Raw genomic sequence first — 18086 nt, forward strand, 5'->3', positions numbered from 1 at the left:
TAGCAATTTCATCAAATTCATATGGCTTGTTAGTAAAAAAAGAGGTGAAATTTAACCTAGGTCTACTTGACTTGAACCCCAGGTTCAAATGAAATATCTAGCTATTGGGCACATGTTGTTATTGTTGGTAGTCGCATCGAGTCAATTCCAACTCACGGCGACCCCATCTGTGCAGAGTAGAACTGCTCCACAGGGTTTTCAAAGCTATGAGCTTTCAGAAGCAGATTGCCAACTCTCTTCTGAGGTGCCTCTGGGTGGGTTCAGACCATTAACCTTTTGGCTAGTAGTCGAGCACTTAGCTGTTGGTGCCACCCAGAGACTCCATTGAGCATATGGGAGCAGCCATATGGTCCAAGTACAAAGAACAACTTACCTGTTGGAGGAATACTAATCCCAGATAGGGCCTAGAGTAGAAGGTAGGGGGGCTAAGTTCAAGTGCTGACTCTGACCCTAACTGTGTAACTAATGGTAGGTCATTTTAACTTCTTTAAGCCTCAGCTGCTTCTTCTGGAGAATGAAGATTTTAATCAGATCTTCCATGGGGAGACTTTTAGCACTTAAATCTGGGCCCATGACCATCTGTTGAAAAGGGGGGAAGATTGGTTAAGTCGGTCCATGAGACCAGCCCGTGACTTTGCCTCCAGACCTCAACACTGAGCCCACGCATGCCTAGTGATGTTTCCATTCTTTTCCCTCCACTCAAGCCGGTATGGGCTAGCCCAACCCAAGTCAACAACGTACTTCCTTCTGGTCCTAGGGAGTTGGCAATAGCTCTGTACATACGCTAAAAACAATAGTCTGAATTGATATCTGCTGAAGTCACTCAGAAAAATCTGTCAGCTCAAAGTGACACTAAAAGCCGGACTCAAGTGATCAGTTAATGGCTCCATCTGCTATGCAGTGATCTCAGCTTGTCAGGAGAGAGGCCCTCCAGCCTTCCCAAAGAAGACTAGCTTATTCCCCAGAAGACAATTGAGTTGGACTAATTCTCTGAGCTTGAAATGTTAGCACAACTGATCTGTGCAGTCATCTGTAAGACAGTGACCCAGGAATCTCAAGAAAAAAGAATCAGTTGTGTCATTGTAATCTCATTAATTCCTCTCCAACTGTCCTGGCTACGGTAAAAAAAAAAAAAAGTGAGTAACGAATTATCAGAAACTCAAGAAACAGAATCTAGGCAGGCTTTAAAGACTCCTTATGAATTTCAGTCAATGCATTTCTGATTCAGACCAGACACATGGCTGTGCTGAATTTTCACTCCTCCTGGACAATGGCAACAACTAATAGCTCTGGAAAGTTCAGTGGATATGTGGTCCAGGAATGATGCTCTAATGTCAGGAATCTGTAGGGAGAAAATAATAAAGCTCCACTCTAGACCTAGATTTCCTCCTACCATGTCTCTACCACCACGGTAAACTGGATGGGAGGCAGTCTCATTATTTTATGGTAATAGGATATAATGGTAGAAAATCAGAAGCCTGGTTCAATTCTGGTTCAAAAGATTCCCTTTGTTTTTAAGAGGCTCAGGAATGTAATGGAAATCAGCAGAACTGGGTTTGAATCCAGCTTTGGCTATTTAATAGAGGTGTGACTAAATAAATTAATGTGACCTTCTGAGCCTCAGTTTCTTCATCTGTGAAGTGGGCATAATCCTACTTTGCAGAACTCAAGAGAGAAAATATAGGCAAGGTCTAAACTAGATTTTCTGTAGCTCAGCTAACTCATTCTAATGCAGACTTGACAAGTGTTTGTTCTGAACTCTCAAAGTGTCTCTGACAGAGGGCAAATATTTAACATTTGATAAGTGCCTATTACCAAAATACCTGCGTGTGTGTGTGTGTGCGCGCGTACGTAAGAGAAAGAGGAAGAGAGAGAGAGGGATTAATTCTATTTTGGCTTAAATCTCAAACTTTGGAGCTTCTTATAGCTAAGCATCGGAAGCTGACTTGAAGAACAGGAGTTTTAATAGTAAGTACTCTTTTTTTTTTTACTCAGTAAAAAAAGTATATTTATTTAGTAAATAAATGGTATACTCATGGACTCTTACACTTTGGCAGTGCTGGGGAAGAATTACACATACTCACCCTCCTTTGATGATGTCAACTGAGCGAATGCAGCCCCTGGAGCTCTCAGAAGACAGACTGGACAAGCTAGACCCTCGTTGCAGCCATTTAGGTAAATGTTCCAGCATGAATGTCAGTGGTAGGATCAGAAAGGGGGCATTTCGGCCATTGGTTTGCAGGCCGGTCAGAGGAGGCCCTCTGAAACCTGATAGGCGACGCCTTCTGGTGCCAGCCAGCACCAGATGGACAGGCAAACAGCCATGAGTCTGTGGGGTCTGCCATGCAAATATTAGCTGAAGCACTGGAGAGAAGTTCATTAGGGTTAAAAAGAGCAAGAAAAGGCATCGTCCTCTTTTTTGGGTCGGACGGAGTCCCAAGCAGAGCATTTCTGAGGCAATAAATGGAATGTGGCAGCGCTGCTTGTCTCCAGTATCTTCCAGCACACTTACACCCCATGTGCAGGGCCAATAAAATATTTCAAATATCTCTCTTTGCCTATCAAGACAGAATTTTAAATAGCCTTTTTCTGCTTTATTGTCAATCTGTTTCCTTTCCAGAACTGACTTTTTGCATAACCTTTGTAATGAAAATACCAGAAACATTTCTGCCTCTACCCATTTCTAAAAATGAGACACTCAGACTTTTGATGAATGGGCCTCTTGCATATTCATAGCCTTTGTTTATGCCTCATCTGGTTACGGCTCCCCCTTCCTTTCCCCTGTCTCCATTTGCTATCAAGATATTTTATGTTCCAGGATTTCTCACAAAAAAAAATGGGAAAAAAGTGCAATTGAAGTAAAAGTCAAAATCGAAACAAAAGTTTTGCTCTCTGAGTAGGATCTGGTCAGGCCCATATTAGCCTGCATCTCCGCAGTCCCCACAGCTAGGCAGCGTCCATTCTAAGCGTCATTCATTCATTCAGCAAATGTCCATGGTGTGTAAAAAAAGGCGGCGGGGGGGAAGGAATTAACTGAGCTATGCAGCCATAAATTTTAAACATTGTTTTTAGCCAGGCATTAAGGCCCATAGTCCTTAGAGCCTGGGTTGGATTCCAATCCCCTCGACTACCAGCAGTGCATCCAGGGCTTCAGTTTTCTCATCTGCACATTGAGGATGAGAGTGTACCTTCCCTGTGGGCTCATTGTGAGAGCTAAATGAGATAATGTATTCAGGGATGATATTTAACAGCTGGTAAAGCACCAAAAAAAAAAAAAAAAAAAAAACCAAACCCGTTGCCATCTAACTCATGGTGACCCTATAGGACAGTATAGAACTGCCCCATACAGTTTCCAAGGAGCGCCTCATGAATTCAAATTGCCAGCCTTTTGGTTAGCAGCTGTAGCACTTAACCACTATGCCACCGGGGTTCCCTGTATGAAATGTATGTGAAATAGCCTAGTATGTAGGTGGTGCTCAGCAAAGCTCCTCCTACCACCTCCCTTTTTTTTGTGCATGTAAACTCAGTAGCATGCAATCCATTGCTTTGCACATAACAACCTCAATAAATGTTTATGGAATTGAAGTGATTGCATGAAATCAAAATGATTTTAGGTGAAAGCAAATATTAGAAGTGGCTAAAGAGAATGCCATTTGATTTCTACAGTTAAGTATAGTGACCTTTTGATGATGCAGGCATAATGAGCTAGGGTTACAAAATATTTCTAATGGTGGGTTCCTTATGTCATGTTGAGTATTCTAAAATAAGGAACCGTGCAGACATAAAGCCCAATAGCTTAAACATAAATTGAAGGCAAGGACCATTTTTCACTTGGCCTTTTATTTTTGGAAGCTAGCACAAAGCCTGGCACACCCGAAAAAAACATACTTAAAAAAAAAAATACAGTAGGAGCTTAATCAATATCTATCGAATAAATAAATGAATCAAGGCACAGGCTAGGTCTAGACTCATAAAACTAAAGTGAAAAGGTTTGACACTGATTTATCATTTAATCCTCAAGGTTTTAAAGAATAATTTTGTAAATTTATGAATATTTTCTAAAAGATAAAAGTAAAAAGAGAGAAAGAGGGAGGGGAGGAGGGAAGGAAGAAGCTGAAGGGAGGGGACGAAAAGATCCAGTTAATCTCTTCATTTCCCATATTCATTCATATTTATAGATATAGCCAGACTGTATTCAGGCATAGTTAGAGTTTCTAGATGAGACAAATAGCTTCATTGCCTTGCGACTGCTTTGAATCCTAACAGAATAGTTCCTTACACATAAGGTATTTTAGTCCCTTCACTGACGAATACATTCAACAAGCATTTATTACTGCTAAGGAGACGAAAGACAAGACCTGTCATCAAAAAAGGGAGAGAAGACATATGCAGAAAGAAAAATCAGATCATCTTTTTCAGGTGATACCTGAGCAAAAATTCTGTGGATATTCAGAAAATGAGAAAAAATACCCAGGACTGGAGTTAATATGGAAAGAAACATGAAGATGGGGAAGGGAGGGAATTCCTTTGTGACTGTCTCTCTCTCACATCCACACACACACACATACAGTGATTTAATATTATCCTGACTTTGAAAATATGGAATATTAAAATTCATAGAAATTAATGTCCAAGTTGATAAAAATAGCAAATGACAGAGTCAGGATGTGAACCCAGGTGAAACTCCGCTTACTCATTCACTTCCCATGCATTTACTGAGTACCTACTAGAGAGAGAAGCAATGAAGAGCAAATTATGAAAATGATAGAATCCTTAACCTCCAGGAAGGCTCTGGGGAGGTAAATCATTATAGAGCGATAAATAAGTGCTGTGAACAATGGTATAGGAATTCAAAGGAGGGCAACAGAACAAAAGCAGAGAGGGATAAGACAGAGCAGAGCAAACACTTTAATTGGCAAGGAGTGATCAGACTGGATGAATTACCAGAACAACTCCTGAAGAATATGATGTAGAACCTAGGCTTCCAAAGCTCTAGCGGCATAAAGTAGAGTCTTCAGAAAAGCAAACTAATAAATAAGAAGACAAATAAGACCTTGGGTAGGAGAGTTGCAAAGCCAGGGGGTAGTGAAAAGGTAAATGCTAACTCTTACCTGGGAATCATCAGGAGGATTTGGCTGGCCACAGACATGAAAGTGAGTGAGGAATTCCCTGAGAACCCTATGGAAACTTCCAAGACCAACGAGAGCAAAAGGTTACATACTGGCTCTGGGGTCTCCAAAGGGAAGAAGCCTTGAGCACAGGAAATTGAGAAGGAGCATTTTTGCACAGAGAATCTGTTCTCCCACTGGAATTTAGCTCAAACTCACACTGTGGCCTGCCTCACTATATTTTAAAAGTTTCTCGTTGCCTTGATTACCCAATCCACTTGAGTTCTCCTTATTTGGAGCTTAACTTAATTCTAGTTTTCCATTTTATTATTCTATTCATGAAAGACTACTGAAGGCCTCAGTAGAAGAGGCCATAATACTTACTTTTCTTTTTCAGACCGAGTAGTCTCTACCCCTATCATCAGGCGTACCTGGAAACCAACCAGTTTGTGCTGGATTCTTATTCATGTTGCCTTTTTTTTTTTTTTTTTTTTTGGTATCCTGCCCAAATCAGATGATCTTTCTGACCAGTTCATTCAAGATTGTGATCTCAAAAAGAAGCCAAGGAAGGGGAAAAATGTTCAGACCACCTTGAATGTTGAGTCTGACCAAAAAAAACCAAGGAGAAAAGATACACCAGCCCTGCACATCCCTCCTTTTATACCAGGTAATGGGCAATGAGGTCAGTTTGCACGTCTGTAAAGAGCTGACGCTAGACCATATTAGTCTTATAGCTTTCTCCTTAAATGTTTTGATATTTGTTTAATAATTGTACACTCTCACCTTTGTATTAGTTACAATATGGACAGCTGCTATACCAAATAAACTCTAAAATTTTAATGGGTTTACACAAGACAAGTTTATTTCTCGCTCACTGATAGTGACAGTGTGGGCTGGGGAGGCAGGCACTGCTCCAAACAGTCACTCAGGGACCCAGGCTGATGGAGATTCTGACATCATCAGCAAACGGCTTCCAAAGTCCCCATGAGCATGAATGTTCAGCAGGCATGGGGTAGACAGAGTGGAGGGTTGAGAGGGAGGTTTATGTGGGCCAGGCCTGGGAGTGGCACACAACTACTAGGCCTCCACTGACTGAAAGGTAGCCTCCCTGTGTGCCCAGGAGAAAAGCAAAACAATTTGGTTAACAACCAACATGTCTCTAACACCCTTTGATGTGACATGCTACACTTTCCAATTCTCAAAAGTTTCGTTTCCTTCTCTCCTTCCCTCTCCTGGTCATTTATTTAATGCCCTCTCTAATGCACTCTGAGGGCTACAAAATAAATGAAGCACAGATCTTCCTGTGAAGGAGCGTTCAATTCTATAAGAAATAAACAAAAACACCAGTTGATGTCAAGTCGACTCCAACTCATGACAACCCCATGCGTGTCAGGGTAGAGCTGTGCTCCATAGGGTTTTAAACGGCTGATCTTTTGGAAGTAGATTACCAGACCTTCCTTGTGAGGTGCCTCTGGGTGGACATGCACCCCAACCTTTTGGTTTGCAGCCAAGCACTTTAACTGTTTGTACAAACCAGGGACTCCACAAAAAATAACAGAAGCATATAAATAGCTGAAACATGCAGTAAAAAGCACACCATCGTGGAGGTCCTTAGGTAGGGATTTGGGGAGCTCTGCCTGAGCAATGAATTGTGGAAAGTTTTAGAAAGTTTGTTTTTATAGATTTCTTAAGCTGTGGCAAAAAGCTTCACGTGTAAAAGAGAGAGGAGAGGACTTGTGGGTGAAGGGGAGAGTGTAACCAAAGCATCAGGATGGGAGTCTGAATTACGTGGAATGTGGAATACAAAGGCAAACCTGGGCCAATTCCTGTCTCTGACACTGTGAGCTGTGTTATCTAGGGCACATTTCTTAACCTCTCTTAGGGCTTGTTTTCCTCCAATATGTGATGGTGGTAGTGAAGCTGAAATAAAATCAGGCATGGAAAGCCATTTGCACAGAGCATATTTCATAGTGTAGCCTCAATACACGCTAATTCTTATTATAAAGGAACTTCTATTAAATCAATTAGAAAAGCTACAGTGTATAGACTACTTCATAGGTGTATGTGCAATACATATGTACAGTCCTCATATATTAGGATATATGTCATTGACCCTGTCACTCCCTCTGTTCCCCTAATCATGCAGGTGTGCTTTCAGAACATTTAATTAGAAGATACGAGGTCCAAGAGAGACAGCCAAAGAATAAAATGAGTCCAGCTCTTCATAACACTGACCTGGAACAGAAAAAGCCAAGGAGAAAAGACACACCTGCCCTACACATGCCCCCCTTTGCAGCAGGTAAAAGAGCTGGTATAGGGCATTTGCAGGGGCTGGTGGGAATAGGTGGAGAGCCTTACCGTCTGGATGTGCCGCGGGAATGACCTTCATCCTGGCCCAGCAAGCTGTGTCCCGCTAAAGGGCTCTGGGGAGGAGCGGAGTTTGCTGCTGCTTTTCTGGTTTGTCTTCTTCACTGGCGGCTCCCCAGGGCTTGGCCAGGACATGAGGGAGGGTCAGAGCATTACTCATGCTTCAGCAGAACTGGCCAAATTCACCGAGCCCATGAAACGGAAAAGTCAGTGGGTCCTTGAGAAGAGTAGCCACGCCCCCCTCCCTGCCCATCTTCCATGGAGAGTACATGCTGTGGCTGATGACTAATTCTCCCAAGACACCTGGATTACTTGAAAGAATCCTCAGAGTAAGACAGGGAGAAATGCAGAAACATTGATAGCTATCTGAATATGTGTCAACTGCAAGCTAAAGATATCTTTCTGAACTATGCGCACAACTCCACGCTATAAGGGAGCCAGTGTGTAAGGTATAGTCCTTGGCCTTGAGACATTTATGTGCCCCTTGGGGAATAAGACATGTACGTTCATGGTTAGAGTATGAGACAGTGTAAGTGTGTGTACTATACAAGCACATATACATATGCTTTATAAAATATATGTGTGTGCTTGTATATATCTAACGAGTTGGGGAGCGGTACAGTGGAAAATGCACTAATGTTTATCCAGAGACATTAACCATTAGGCACTGACTTATGCATGTCTCATAATTTCTTTAAAAAATCAACTGAATAACACAAGAGAGTAGCTATTATACCCCTTTACAGATAAAAAAAAACAGAGAATTTAACTTACTGAGCCACTTTTAATTCTTTAAATTCTTAAGTGGAATGAAATCAGTGGATGGATGGATGAATGCTTCATTTGATTAATGATTGGATAAATAGAAGATTATGCCCAAGATCAAGCACTACTACATGGCAGAAGTGGGGCTCAGAGCCCAGGTCTGTCTATCTTTGGGTAGCTTTTCACTTACACTATGCTGTGGGTTGGACTTTTAGCATTACAGGAATCCAGAAGGAACACTTTTGGAAGGAGATGAGTTTGGCGGTTCTTATAAAACAATGTTTCTCCTTTATTTCATTTAATATAGAAAAGAAATTGAAAGACTCTGTTCAGAAGACTACATCATGACAAAGGCAGTCAAGGAGCTTGGCATCCCCAGCCACGTTAAAGGGCCTTGTCCCAAGTTCCACGGAATTTGTGTTCTTTGAACTTCTGTTCTTTTCCCTCTCTCTCTTCCTCTATTCACACCTCCTTTCTCCTCTATCCATCCCTCTGTCTTCACTTGTCTGTATATCTGAGATGAATGGCAAATATATGACTATGAGACTCTATTCCTGGTCAGTAATATTTAGTGACAACTATTCCCCACTCTCTCTCTCCCTCTCTTCTTCACTCTCTCATTCACACACACACACACACACACACACACACACACACACACACTTCTAGAATCCAGCTTTTCTGAGCATTGACTACATGCAAGCTTGTGAGATAATACAAATATGCTAAAAATACCAGAAGTTTAGGACACGCAGAAGTCTAATTCTCAGTCTATCTTCATCCTTTTAACAAATATTTATCGAGGACCTGCTATGTTACAGGCACTCTGGAAATGGGAGAAAGGCAATAAACATAAATAAATAACAAAACATCTGCTAAGAATAAATGCTATGAAGAAAATTAAAGCTAGGTAGGGAAAGAGAGAGATGGCGACTGCTCTCAGATGAGGTGTACAGGGAGGACTTCTCTGAGGAAGAGATATTTTACCAAAGGCTGAACGGAAGTGTGGGAGAGAGCCATGGGGATACACAGACAACATTCAAGGCAAAGGGACACTCCAAGAGCTCTGAGGTGGAAATGTCTGTAAATTTTACTCAATTAGTGTTTATTAAGCATCTATTATATATGAGACACTGTTCATGTATTAGTAACACAATAGATAGCAAACTGAAAAAGTTCCTGTCCTATTTGAGGGAGATTAGGGAGACAAAATAAATAAATATTTGGTTCTGGTGCAGGAAAAAAAGGTTTTCCTAAAACTCAGAGCCAGGCAGCTTGGGCACCATGAGATACTCGTTTAAAGAGAGAAACTGTTCTGAGACCTCCTATTATTACCTCCCTGGGGCAGGGCCTCGTGGCCCTCAGTGACTTCCTGCATAACTCACCTCATCTAATATGGAATCAAGGGAGAGGTCCAAGCACAGCCCGTTTGCCTCCTATAGGACATGAAGGGCAAAGCTGTTGTCTATTTTCTACCAGAAACATGGCCACAAGCCAGCAGCCTCCCAAAGAAGAGGCTTTCTGCAAATGACTTTTTTGGCATTACCCAATCTTCGCTCCGAGTAGTTTGCTATTAGACCTACAGAGCTTGATGTAACTGACTTAAGAATAATAACCAATAGCCAAAATTTGTTAATTCCAACTGTTTCCCAAGGGGAGAAAGAACCTTTAAATGGTGATATTTCTGTAAAAGAGGTTCACAATGTTATTGGAATAATAAAGGCTCTGAGAAGTCCTGCAGTAAAGGAATTAGTTTGACTTTCTATAACCCAGCCCTAATCTATTTGCCATAGAACCTTTTTTTTTTCCCTTGGTTTTTTTTTTTTTTTGTTTCCTGCCTATTGGTCTAGTCATTCCACAGATTTTGCTACAATATGGAAAATTTTGTCTTAGAATTGCATGTAACTTAAAAACAACTTTTCACCATTTTTCTTTTGCCTCTGTCAAATAATTGTTGTGTCTAAATAAATGAGGAAAAAATAGAGGTACAGACAGGGCCACACGCTTTTTGATTTTTAAATAAGGAGCAGAACCAAGAAGTGCCTGGGGTTTTAAAAGCTTGCAAGCAGCTATCCAAGACACGACAATTGGTCTCTATTCACCTGGAGCAACAGAGGAAGAAGGAGGGTGAGGAATAGGAGGATATGGAACGTGTGGCTGATTGCCTCCATGAACAGCTGCCTCCTTGGCCATGAGACCAGAAGAACTGGATGGTATCTGGCTATCATACCAAACATTTTGTTCAAAGTTTCCGTAGAAGAATCCTGATCAAAAAGGGGGAAATGTAGAGCAGAATTTCAAATTTTCCTGGACTCCAGATTTTCTGGAGCCATGGATGGTGGATGAAGCCCTGAAAATTTTGCCCTGGGATAATCTTTAAACCTTAAAGCAAAAATATTCCCTGAAGTAGTTTAGCTTAGCTAGTTAAAAAGGCCTGCCTTGAGCAGCATGCTCTTTTGAGAACTATCTATATGGATCAAATTGACAACAGCAACTGAAAATATTAGACAGGAACCTAAGGGGGCAGTGAGTTTATGTTAATGAGGGAGGAGCAACTCAGAAAAGAAAGATGAAAATGGTTTTACAACTCGAAGAATATAATCAATATCATTAAATAGTACATGTAGAAACTGTTGAGCTGCTATATGTTTTGCTGTGTCTATTCTCGACAACAACAACAAAATAAATAAAATTTAAAAGAAAAAAAAAAGAAAGGTGATATGGGACCTGAAGAGGCACTTTCCTGGAGATATGGACCAAAGACTAACTGGGGAGGTCTATGCCTTGGAAACCCTGGTGGCGCAGTGGTTAAGTGCTATGGCTGCTAACCAAAGGGTTGGCAGTTCGAACACTCCAGGTGCTCCTTGGAAACTCTATGGGGCACTTCTACTCTGTCCGATAGGGTCACTATGAGTCAGAATCGACTTGACGGCAGTGGGTTTTTGGTTTTTTTATACCTGCCTCAGCCATGCTTCTCATAGGCTTCCCTGCTCATCCTTCAACCTAGCACACATTTTCCCCAAGCTCTGCCCCTGTCCAGGTCCCAGTCACATTTGAAGATTCAGCTGGTTCAAACCCTTTGCTAACAGACCCTTCTACGTCTAAAATGATTCTTTTCTATTCTGAACTCACTCTATTAATAATGGGTGTGCAACTATCCAAAACTTTGTTATCTCTATTAGAATTGTACCTATTCTCCTGTTGATATTATTATAACTGTTACTTAAAAATTGCTTTACACCAATTTGTCTCACGAACTCATAAGGACTGGGCTGTGGTTGCTCCATGGATTCGATACTTTATTGGCAATCACAATTCTGCATTCGTAGTGGAGACTGATTATTTTCTGCCTATTCTTGTATTTGTCTTTACTGAAGGCCTTGTAGGGGAAGACTTGGCAGAGGCAAGCAGATATTTATTGGTAAGGAGTCATCCTAGTACTAGTCCAAAACCAACCAAGCCCATTGCCGTCAAGTCAATTCCGACTCATACCGACCCTATAGGACAGAGTAGAACTGCCCCATAGAGTTTCCAAGGAGCGCCTGATGGATTTGAACTGACGACCTCTTGGTTAGCAGCCATAGCTCTTACCCACTGTGCTACAAGGGTTTCCAGTACTTGTCCAGTTGCCATCAAATTGAGTCAGACTCATGGTGACCCCAAGTGTGTCAGAGTAGAGCTATGTTCCATAGGGTTTTAACGATTGGTTTATCAGAGGAGCCTTGTTGGCACAGTGGTTAAGAGCTGGGTTGCTAACCAAAAGGTCAGCAGTCTGAATCCACCAGGTGGTCCTTAGAAACCCTATGAGGCAGTTCCACTCTGTCCTCTAGGGTCACTATGAGTAGGAATAAACTCGACAGCAATGTATCGGTTTATCAGAAGCAGATTGCCAGGTCTTTCTTCTGAGGCATCTCTAAGTGGACTTGAACCTCCAACTTTTAGGTTAGCAGCCAAGCGTATTAACCATTTGCACTACCCAGGAACTCCGCCATCCTAGTACATGGGATTAAACATGGGCTTTGTAGTCAGAAAGGCCTGGCTTTGATCCTTGATTCTGCCCTATATTAGCTCTTTGACCCAGGGAAAGTGATATAAACTATCAGAATCTCCTTTTCTTCCTCAATCCGTGAAGGGGGGACCATAAAATCTGTATCCCCTGGAATTAACAAAACACATAAAGCACTTAGCACAGTTCCTGGCATATTGAAATTCCTCTATAAATGTTAGTTCTCCTCCGTTCTCAGTTGAATCTTCTATTCTCTGAGATAAGTCAAACCACTTCTGAAGGTGAGAATGTTATTAGCCACAGCTTTTCACCTGCCTGTGTAAACTTGCTGATTCAAAGAACTTCCTAAAGTGTTGAGCTCTGTCCACCTGGCAATGGATCCTGCCTACTCCCACTATGTGGAGTCCCTGAGTGGCACAAATGGTTCAGTGCTCGACTACTAGCCAAAAGGTTGGTGGTTCAAACCCACCCACAGGTGCCTAGGAAGATAGGCCTGGCAATCTGCCTTGGTCACAGTCTTGAAAACCCTACGGAGCACAGTTCTATTCTGACACACGTGAGGTTGCCATGAGTCAGAAATCAGCTTGACGGCAACTAACAATAACAACGACAACTCCCAATATCTACATTCTAAGAGAGCAGTCTCCTTATGGAATAAAAAATGGTTTGTGAAACAGTGTAGAGTAAACAAGAGTGAGGGGAGGAGCCTGTGTATTCATAGACTCTACACATTATAGAATTCCTTGGATCAGCAAGTCTCTGTGTTATCAGTATGTGCAATTATAGATATTGTTCTATGATTTTAGTTTTTATTAGCATATTAGCTGAAGTACTTTATTTTTGAAGAGCCTTTTAGTTTCTAAAGATTTGGCAGTAATCAAAAAGCTAGTTAAGCAGATAAGGATGGAGCCTTTAGCAGATGTTTAGAGAGACTCACATTGGTTCTAATAAGGGTGTTGAGAGGAACTCTCAGACAAAGGCACTCTGGAGATATCTCCTCTCATTAGCCCTTGGCAAATGAAAACTGGACAAGGATTCACTCTCTCCACTAAATCTCTTGCTAACTACCTTCATTTCCCTAGGTTAATGAGCTTATTTGATAGGTTCCAATTGCCAGAACAGCCCCTCCATGTCGTGTAATCTTGGGCTACCTTGCCAGCTCTAGCTTTGCTCCCAATTTGGCCCAGTTGCTAGGACTCCCCATGCTGGTGAATGCGTGATAGGAAGCATTGGTTGTGATTGGTCAGATCTGGGTAGCTAAGACCTGCTGAAGAGAGAATGAAGTCTTTAATCTAGGTCTATGCCAAAAGGAACCAGGCAAAGGAAAGAATAACAAGACTAGAAGCATCAAGGAGAGGTCTTCTGGAAAATTGTGAATACTTGGGCAGCTCAAAATGCTCTTTGTACCAAGAAAAGGGACTGGTATTTCCTTTGAAAGTGATACCTTTTCTGTCTTTCTAGGAATAGAGTATGTTTTCTGGCTTGGTTTTCTAGGAAAAATGATGTCTTAGCCCTGGTTCCCTTGAATCAGAAGTGCATGTATGTAATGTGACTGACCAGCTCTAGATGGTGCTCTGCGGGGTTTCATGGCCTAAAACACATTGCCACAAGGTTTATTGGTCCTTAATAACCTTGGACCGATGCCCTTGACCTTAAAACTAAACTCTAACAAACAGCAAAGTTCCCTAACCTCTCCTGTATAGAAAGAGGGGTAAGGGGAAGAAACTGACATTAACTGAATCCCTACATAATCCAAGTGCTGTGCTAGATGTTAGAAATATCCTTCAAGAATCCCACAGCTCAGTAAGGGAGACAAAGGTATTGTCCAATGGTTCCCACAATGCAAAAAGTACTTTACTTGAGGTTCATTCAAAGAGTTGTTGAGGCATTAAAAAAAAAGGCGGGGGAGGGGGGCTAAGTCTACCTAAGGACATCAGACCTTGTGGGAAATAAAAACTATTTTTTCTCCAATTTTACAGATGAATAAACTGAGGCTCAGATAGGTTAACAGTGACCTGCTCAAAGCTGAGTGACTACCAAGGGGAAAGCTTTCTAGCTGTAAATCTACATTCCTCCCATGACATAATCCACTTCCCACAGGAGAACAGGAGGATTAGGATGGGGCTTAAACCAGACCAATGTTTCTCAAACTTCCGTCAACTTCAAATCACCAAAACCAATGATAAGAAGCTTCAAGAAAAAGAGTGCAGTAAGGACATGTAGACATTATTAACTCAAGCCTCATCCTAAGCAATGATAGCTACCATATACTTTTTCATAATGAGACATCAAAATATAATGCTTAACTATATTAATACAGCGGATTCCCCAGGGTGGCGCAAACGGTTAAGTACTCAACTACTAACGGAAAGGTGGGAAGTTTGAACTCACCCAGAAGCGCCTCGTAAAAAAATTTGAGGGGTTATACTGGCAATCTGTTTCCAAAAGGTCACAGCCATGAAAACCCTATGGAGCAGCTCTACTCCATACGCATGGGGTTGCCATGAGTTAAAATTGACTGGTTTGGTTTTGGTAGAGAGATATAAAATGTTAATTCCCATTCTACTTGAAATTGTCTTCTGTGCCCATGTGGAAAACCCAGCCAACTTCGGGAAAGGCTAGCCTGGATGATTTAAGAGACTCCTACCAACCCTGGGAAACACTGGTGGCATAGTGGTTAAGTCCTACAGCTGCTAACCAAAGAGTCAGCAGTTTGAATCCACCAGGTGCTCCTTAAAAACTCTATGGGGCAGTTCTGCTCTGTCCTATAGGGTCGCTATGAGTCAGAATCAACTCGACAGCAGCAGGTTTTTTTTTTGGTTTTACTGTCCCTGAGATTCCAGGGCTTTATTTTTTTCGCCCAGATTCTTAAGTGATTAGGTTTCAGGGAACCCAAAGCAACCAGAAAGCCTGCCAGTATCCAGGAATTTAAAGGCTCTTGCCTATTTTTAATCAACCCAAATTTGGCTTAACATAAGGAGAGATTAAGGAAGGAAGGATGGAAAGTTTGGGAGCTCAGCATAACTAACTTCATATTCCTCTCCCATGTTAGCCTTAATTCCAAGTAAAAATCCAAACCTCTATACAGTTGGTAAAAGAAAACATTCCCCACTGTGTTTCATAAGTGATTTATACAAAAACCTTGGCTTCAGTCAGCCTCCTGAAATTGTTTTTCTCCTCCAATAAATATCAGCTAATTGGTAAAGAACCCATATGAACAAACTAAGAACTGAATCAAATGAATAGTCATTAAGATCAACACATCATTTTCATTAATTTGCTGCTATTGAATGGAGTCCAGTGCAGCAAAAAGGCCTCTTGTGGTGCACAGCATCCCTGCCTCAAGCTTAGAACTTTATGAAATGCTTCATGAATGGAAAGGTCCCTAATTGTTTGAGACAGAATGGTGGAGGGAGGGAGGTGGCAGGGTACAAAACTGGTTGTCTGGCTGGGAAGGTAACTGAAACCATGGTAGACTGGCCTGGAATCATAGCTTCCTTCGTCCTTTTATTAAAATGATCCCACTTCACACTTCTGAAAATGAGTAGAACCACCCAGACCTTCTTGGCTGGTCCTTTCTGGGCTAATTATTCTCTTAAGTTGTGCTCACACTTCTGAATTTCACAGACGAAGAAATTTTAAAAATACTGTGGAGCTCAAGGTAGTAAGAGTGACTTTTTGTAATAATTTATTTTAGTTTTTGTTGTTGAGAATATACACAGCAAAACATAAACCAATTCAACAATTTCTACATGTACAATTCAGTGACATTGATTACATTCTTCAAGTTGTTCTCACTTTCCCCTTCCAAACTGTTCCTCCCCCATTACCATAAACTGACTGCCTTCTAAATTTCCTATTTAATCTTTCTAGTTGCTGTTGTCAGTTTGATCCCATATAGATAGTTCTTAAAAGAGCACCGTGCTCAAGGCAGATGTTCTTTTCTAGTTAAGCTAACCTATTGTTTGGTTTTACGAAGAGTTGAAGGGATATTTTTGGTTTCAGGTTTAAAGATTCTCTCAGGGCAATAGTTACAGGGATTCACCCAGACTCCCTGACGCCAGAAAGTCTGGAGTCCGTGAGAATTTGAAATTCTGTCCTGCATTTTCCCCCATTTAACTATGATTCTTCTATAGCATCTTTGATCAAAACATTCAGTAATGGTATCCAGACACCATCAGGTTCTTCTGTCTCATGACAGAGGAGGCAGTTGTTCATGGAGGCAATTAACCACACATTCCATTTCTTCCTGTTATTCTTGACTCTCCTTCTTCCTCTGCTGCTCCAGGCAATTCCAGTAACTTTTATTTTTCCTAGTAAGGAAGCTTAAAAAAAAAAAAAAGCCATCTACCATCCCTAAAATTTCATAAAAGAAAGAATATTGTAACCCGCAAAAGAAGGAAAAGAATCGTCTCAAAATAAATAGCTGCATGAAAAACTCACAATTTTTTCCTTATGTTCTCATTTCGCTTTGAACCATGTAAACTTTATCATCTGTTGCTACCCACATTTGGCAAGGGCACGTCCAGACCCTCAGCTCAACGTTTTCCCCAGATGTTAGTGAAAGGTTTTGAAGTTGGACTTCTTGAGGCTAACCAGTTCTTTTCAACAGGAAAATAGTTTAGCAGATTTTGAAAGGAAAGCAGGCACTGACTCTTAGTTGCCTGCAGGTGTGGCTCTGTGCTAAGCATTGTATGTACATCTTATTAAACTTCATGAGCACCCTTCATAATAAATAATGGTGTCCTCATTTTACATACGAGAAAACTTAGGTGTGAAGATGTTAACTGGCCCAACACACAGTCAGTGAGCAGCAGAGCTTGGAGCCCAAAAGAGTTGAATTCCAAAATCCATACTCTTTCTATCCTACTCTGTTGCAAGCTTAGGATCAGAACTCTGAGAAGATGATAAAGGCTGCCTCTGACTCTCAGGTTGTATGTCCCCTTGTAGCCAGAGTAGTGTCCTCACTAGCCTTGGCACCTTTGGAGGGGCCAAATAAGACCACTCAGATCCCTCTGTCTTGGTTGGCACTTCAGCAGTTAGTTTTGCAGACACTCACAGGTTTCTGGGTTGCCATGTTCTTGTGTACTGTGTCTATGCGGTAAGGTTGTCTAATATTTTAATTAGAGGCACTTAATTGCAGGTGTGTTCTTTGTTTTGCAGGTGTGAGACTGCTCAGGGACGAGAGACCTAAAGTGATCATGGAAGATGATGAAAAGGACAGTGACAAGATAGCTATTTAAAGCTATTTCCCCTGAAACCACTTGTAAATAGGTTAGATTGGTTCCCTACAGTGACCTAGAAGAAAAAATAGACTTGTGTCTGCTCTCGTTTTGTTATAGTCTGCCTTTAAATCCAGACACTTTTCCCCACGAGACACGCTATATCTGATTGCCAGTTACCTTTGTTTCTCTCTTCTTCCTTAAGTCTGATTTCTATTCAGTGCCATTCCCACCCTGTGAATTTTCAATGTGGATTGTCCTAAATTAGGAGGTAATAGAGAAAGATCTGGTGTTCAGCTTCTGTACCCTCTGGATCAATTCCTGGAGAAAAGAACAGGAATAAGATGGGGCTTCATTATTTTGTAGCTCCTACCGCTTTTTTTTTTTTTTTTTTACTGCTGGGCAAGATTTGGTTTAAGAGCATCCAAATACCAGGCCAAGTGTGGACTCCCGGTTGCCAGTTAGGGAGGTGAGAATATTTGGATTCTAACTCACTGATTGCTTTGGAGAACTGGTGTTTTATTTCCCTTGTCCCATCTTAACAGTTCAAGTGTCTCTAGTGACATTCCTAAGACCTTTGCAATAGATGCCCTAAAGGTGAATACACGAGGTGAGGAG

The 18086-nt window shown here is 41.4% G+C and overlaps 1 protein-coding gene across 1 annotated transcript; it reads left to right on the forward strand.

Moving 5' to 3' along the window:
- The first annotated feature begins 1737 nt into the window (after positions 1 to 1737).
- On the forward strand, positions 1738 to 17745 carry PPP1R17 (protein phosphatase 1 regulatory subunit 17). The gene is made up of 4 exons (XM_003406988.4): positions 1738 to 2175; positions 5623 to 5775; positions 7255 to 7407; positions 17410 to 17745. The coding sequence occupies exons 1-4, from the start codon at positions 2025 to 2027 to the stop codon at positions 17487 to 17489; spliced, it is 537 nt and encodes a 178-aa protein (XP_003407036.2). The 5' UTR covers positions 1738 to 2024; the 3' UTR covers positions 17490 to 17745.
- Positions 17746 to 18086: the final 341 nt, after the last annotated feature.

This window comes from Loxodonta africana, chromosome 8, assembly GCF_030014295.1.
Source record: "Loxodonta africana isolate mLoxAfr1 chromosome 8, mLoxAfr1.hap2, whole genome shotgun sequence".
NCBI lineage: Eukaryota > Metazoa > Chordata > Mammalia > Proboscidea > Elephantidae > Loxodonta > Loxodonta africana.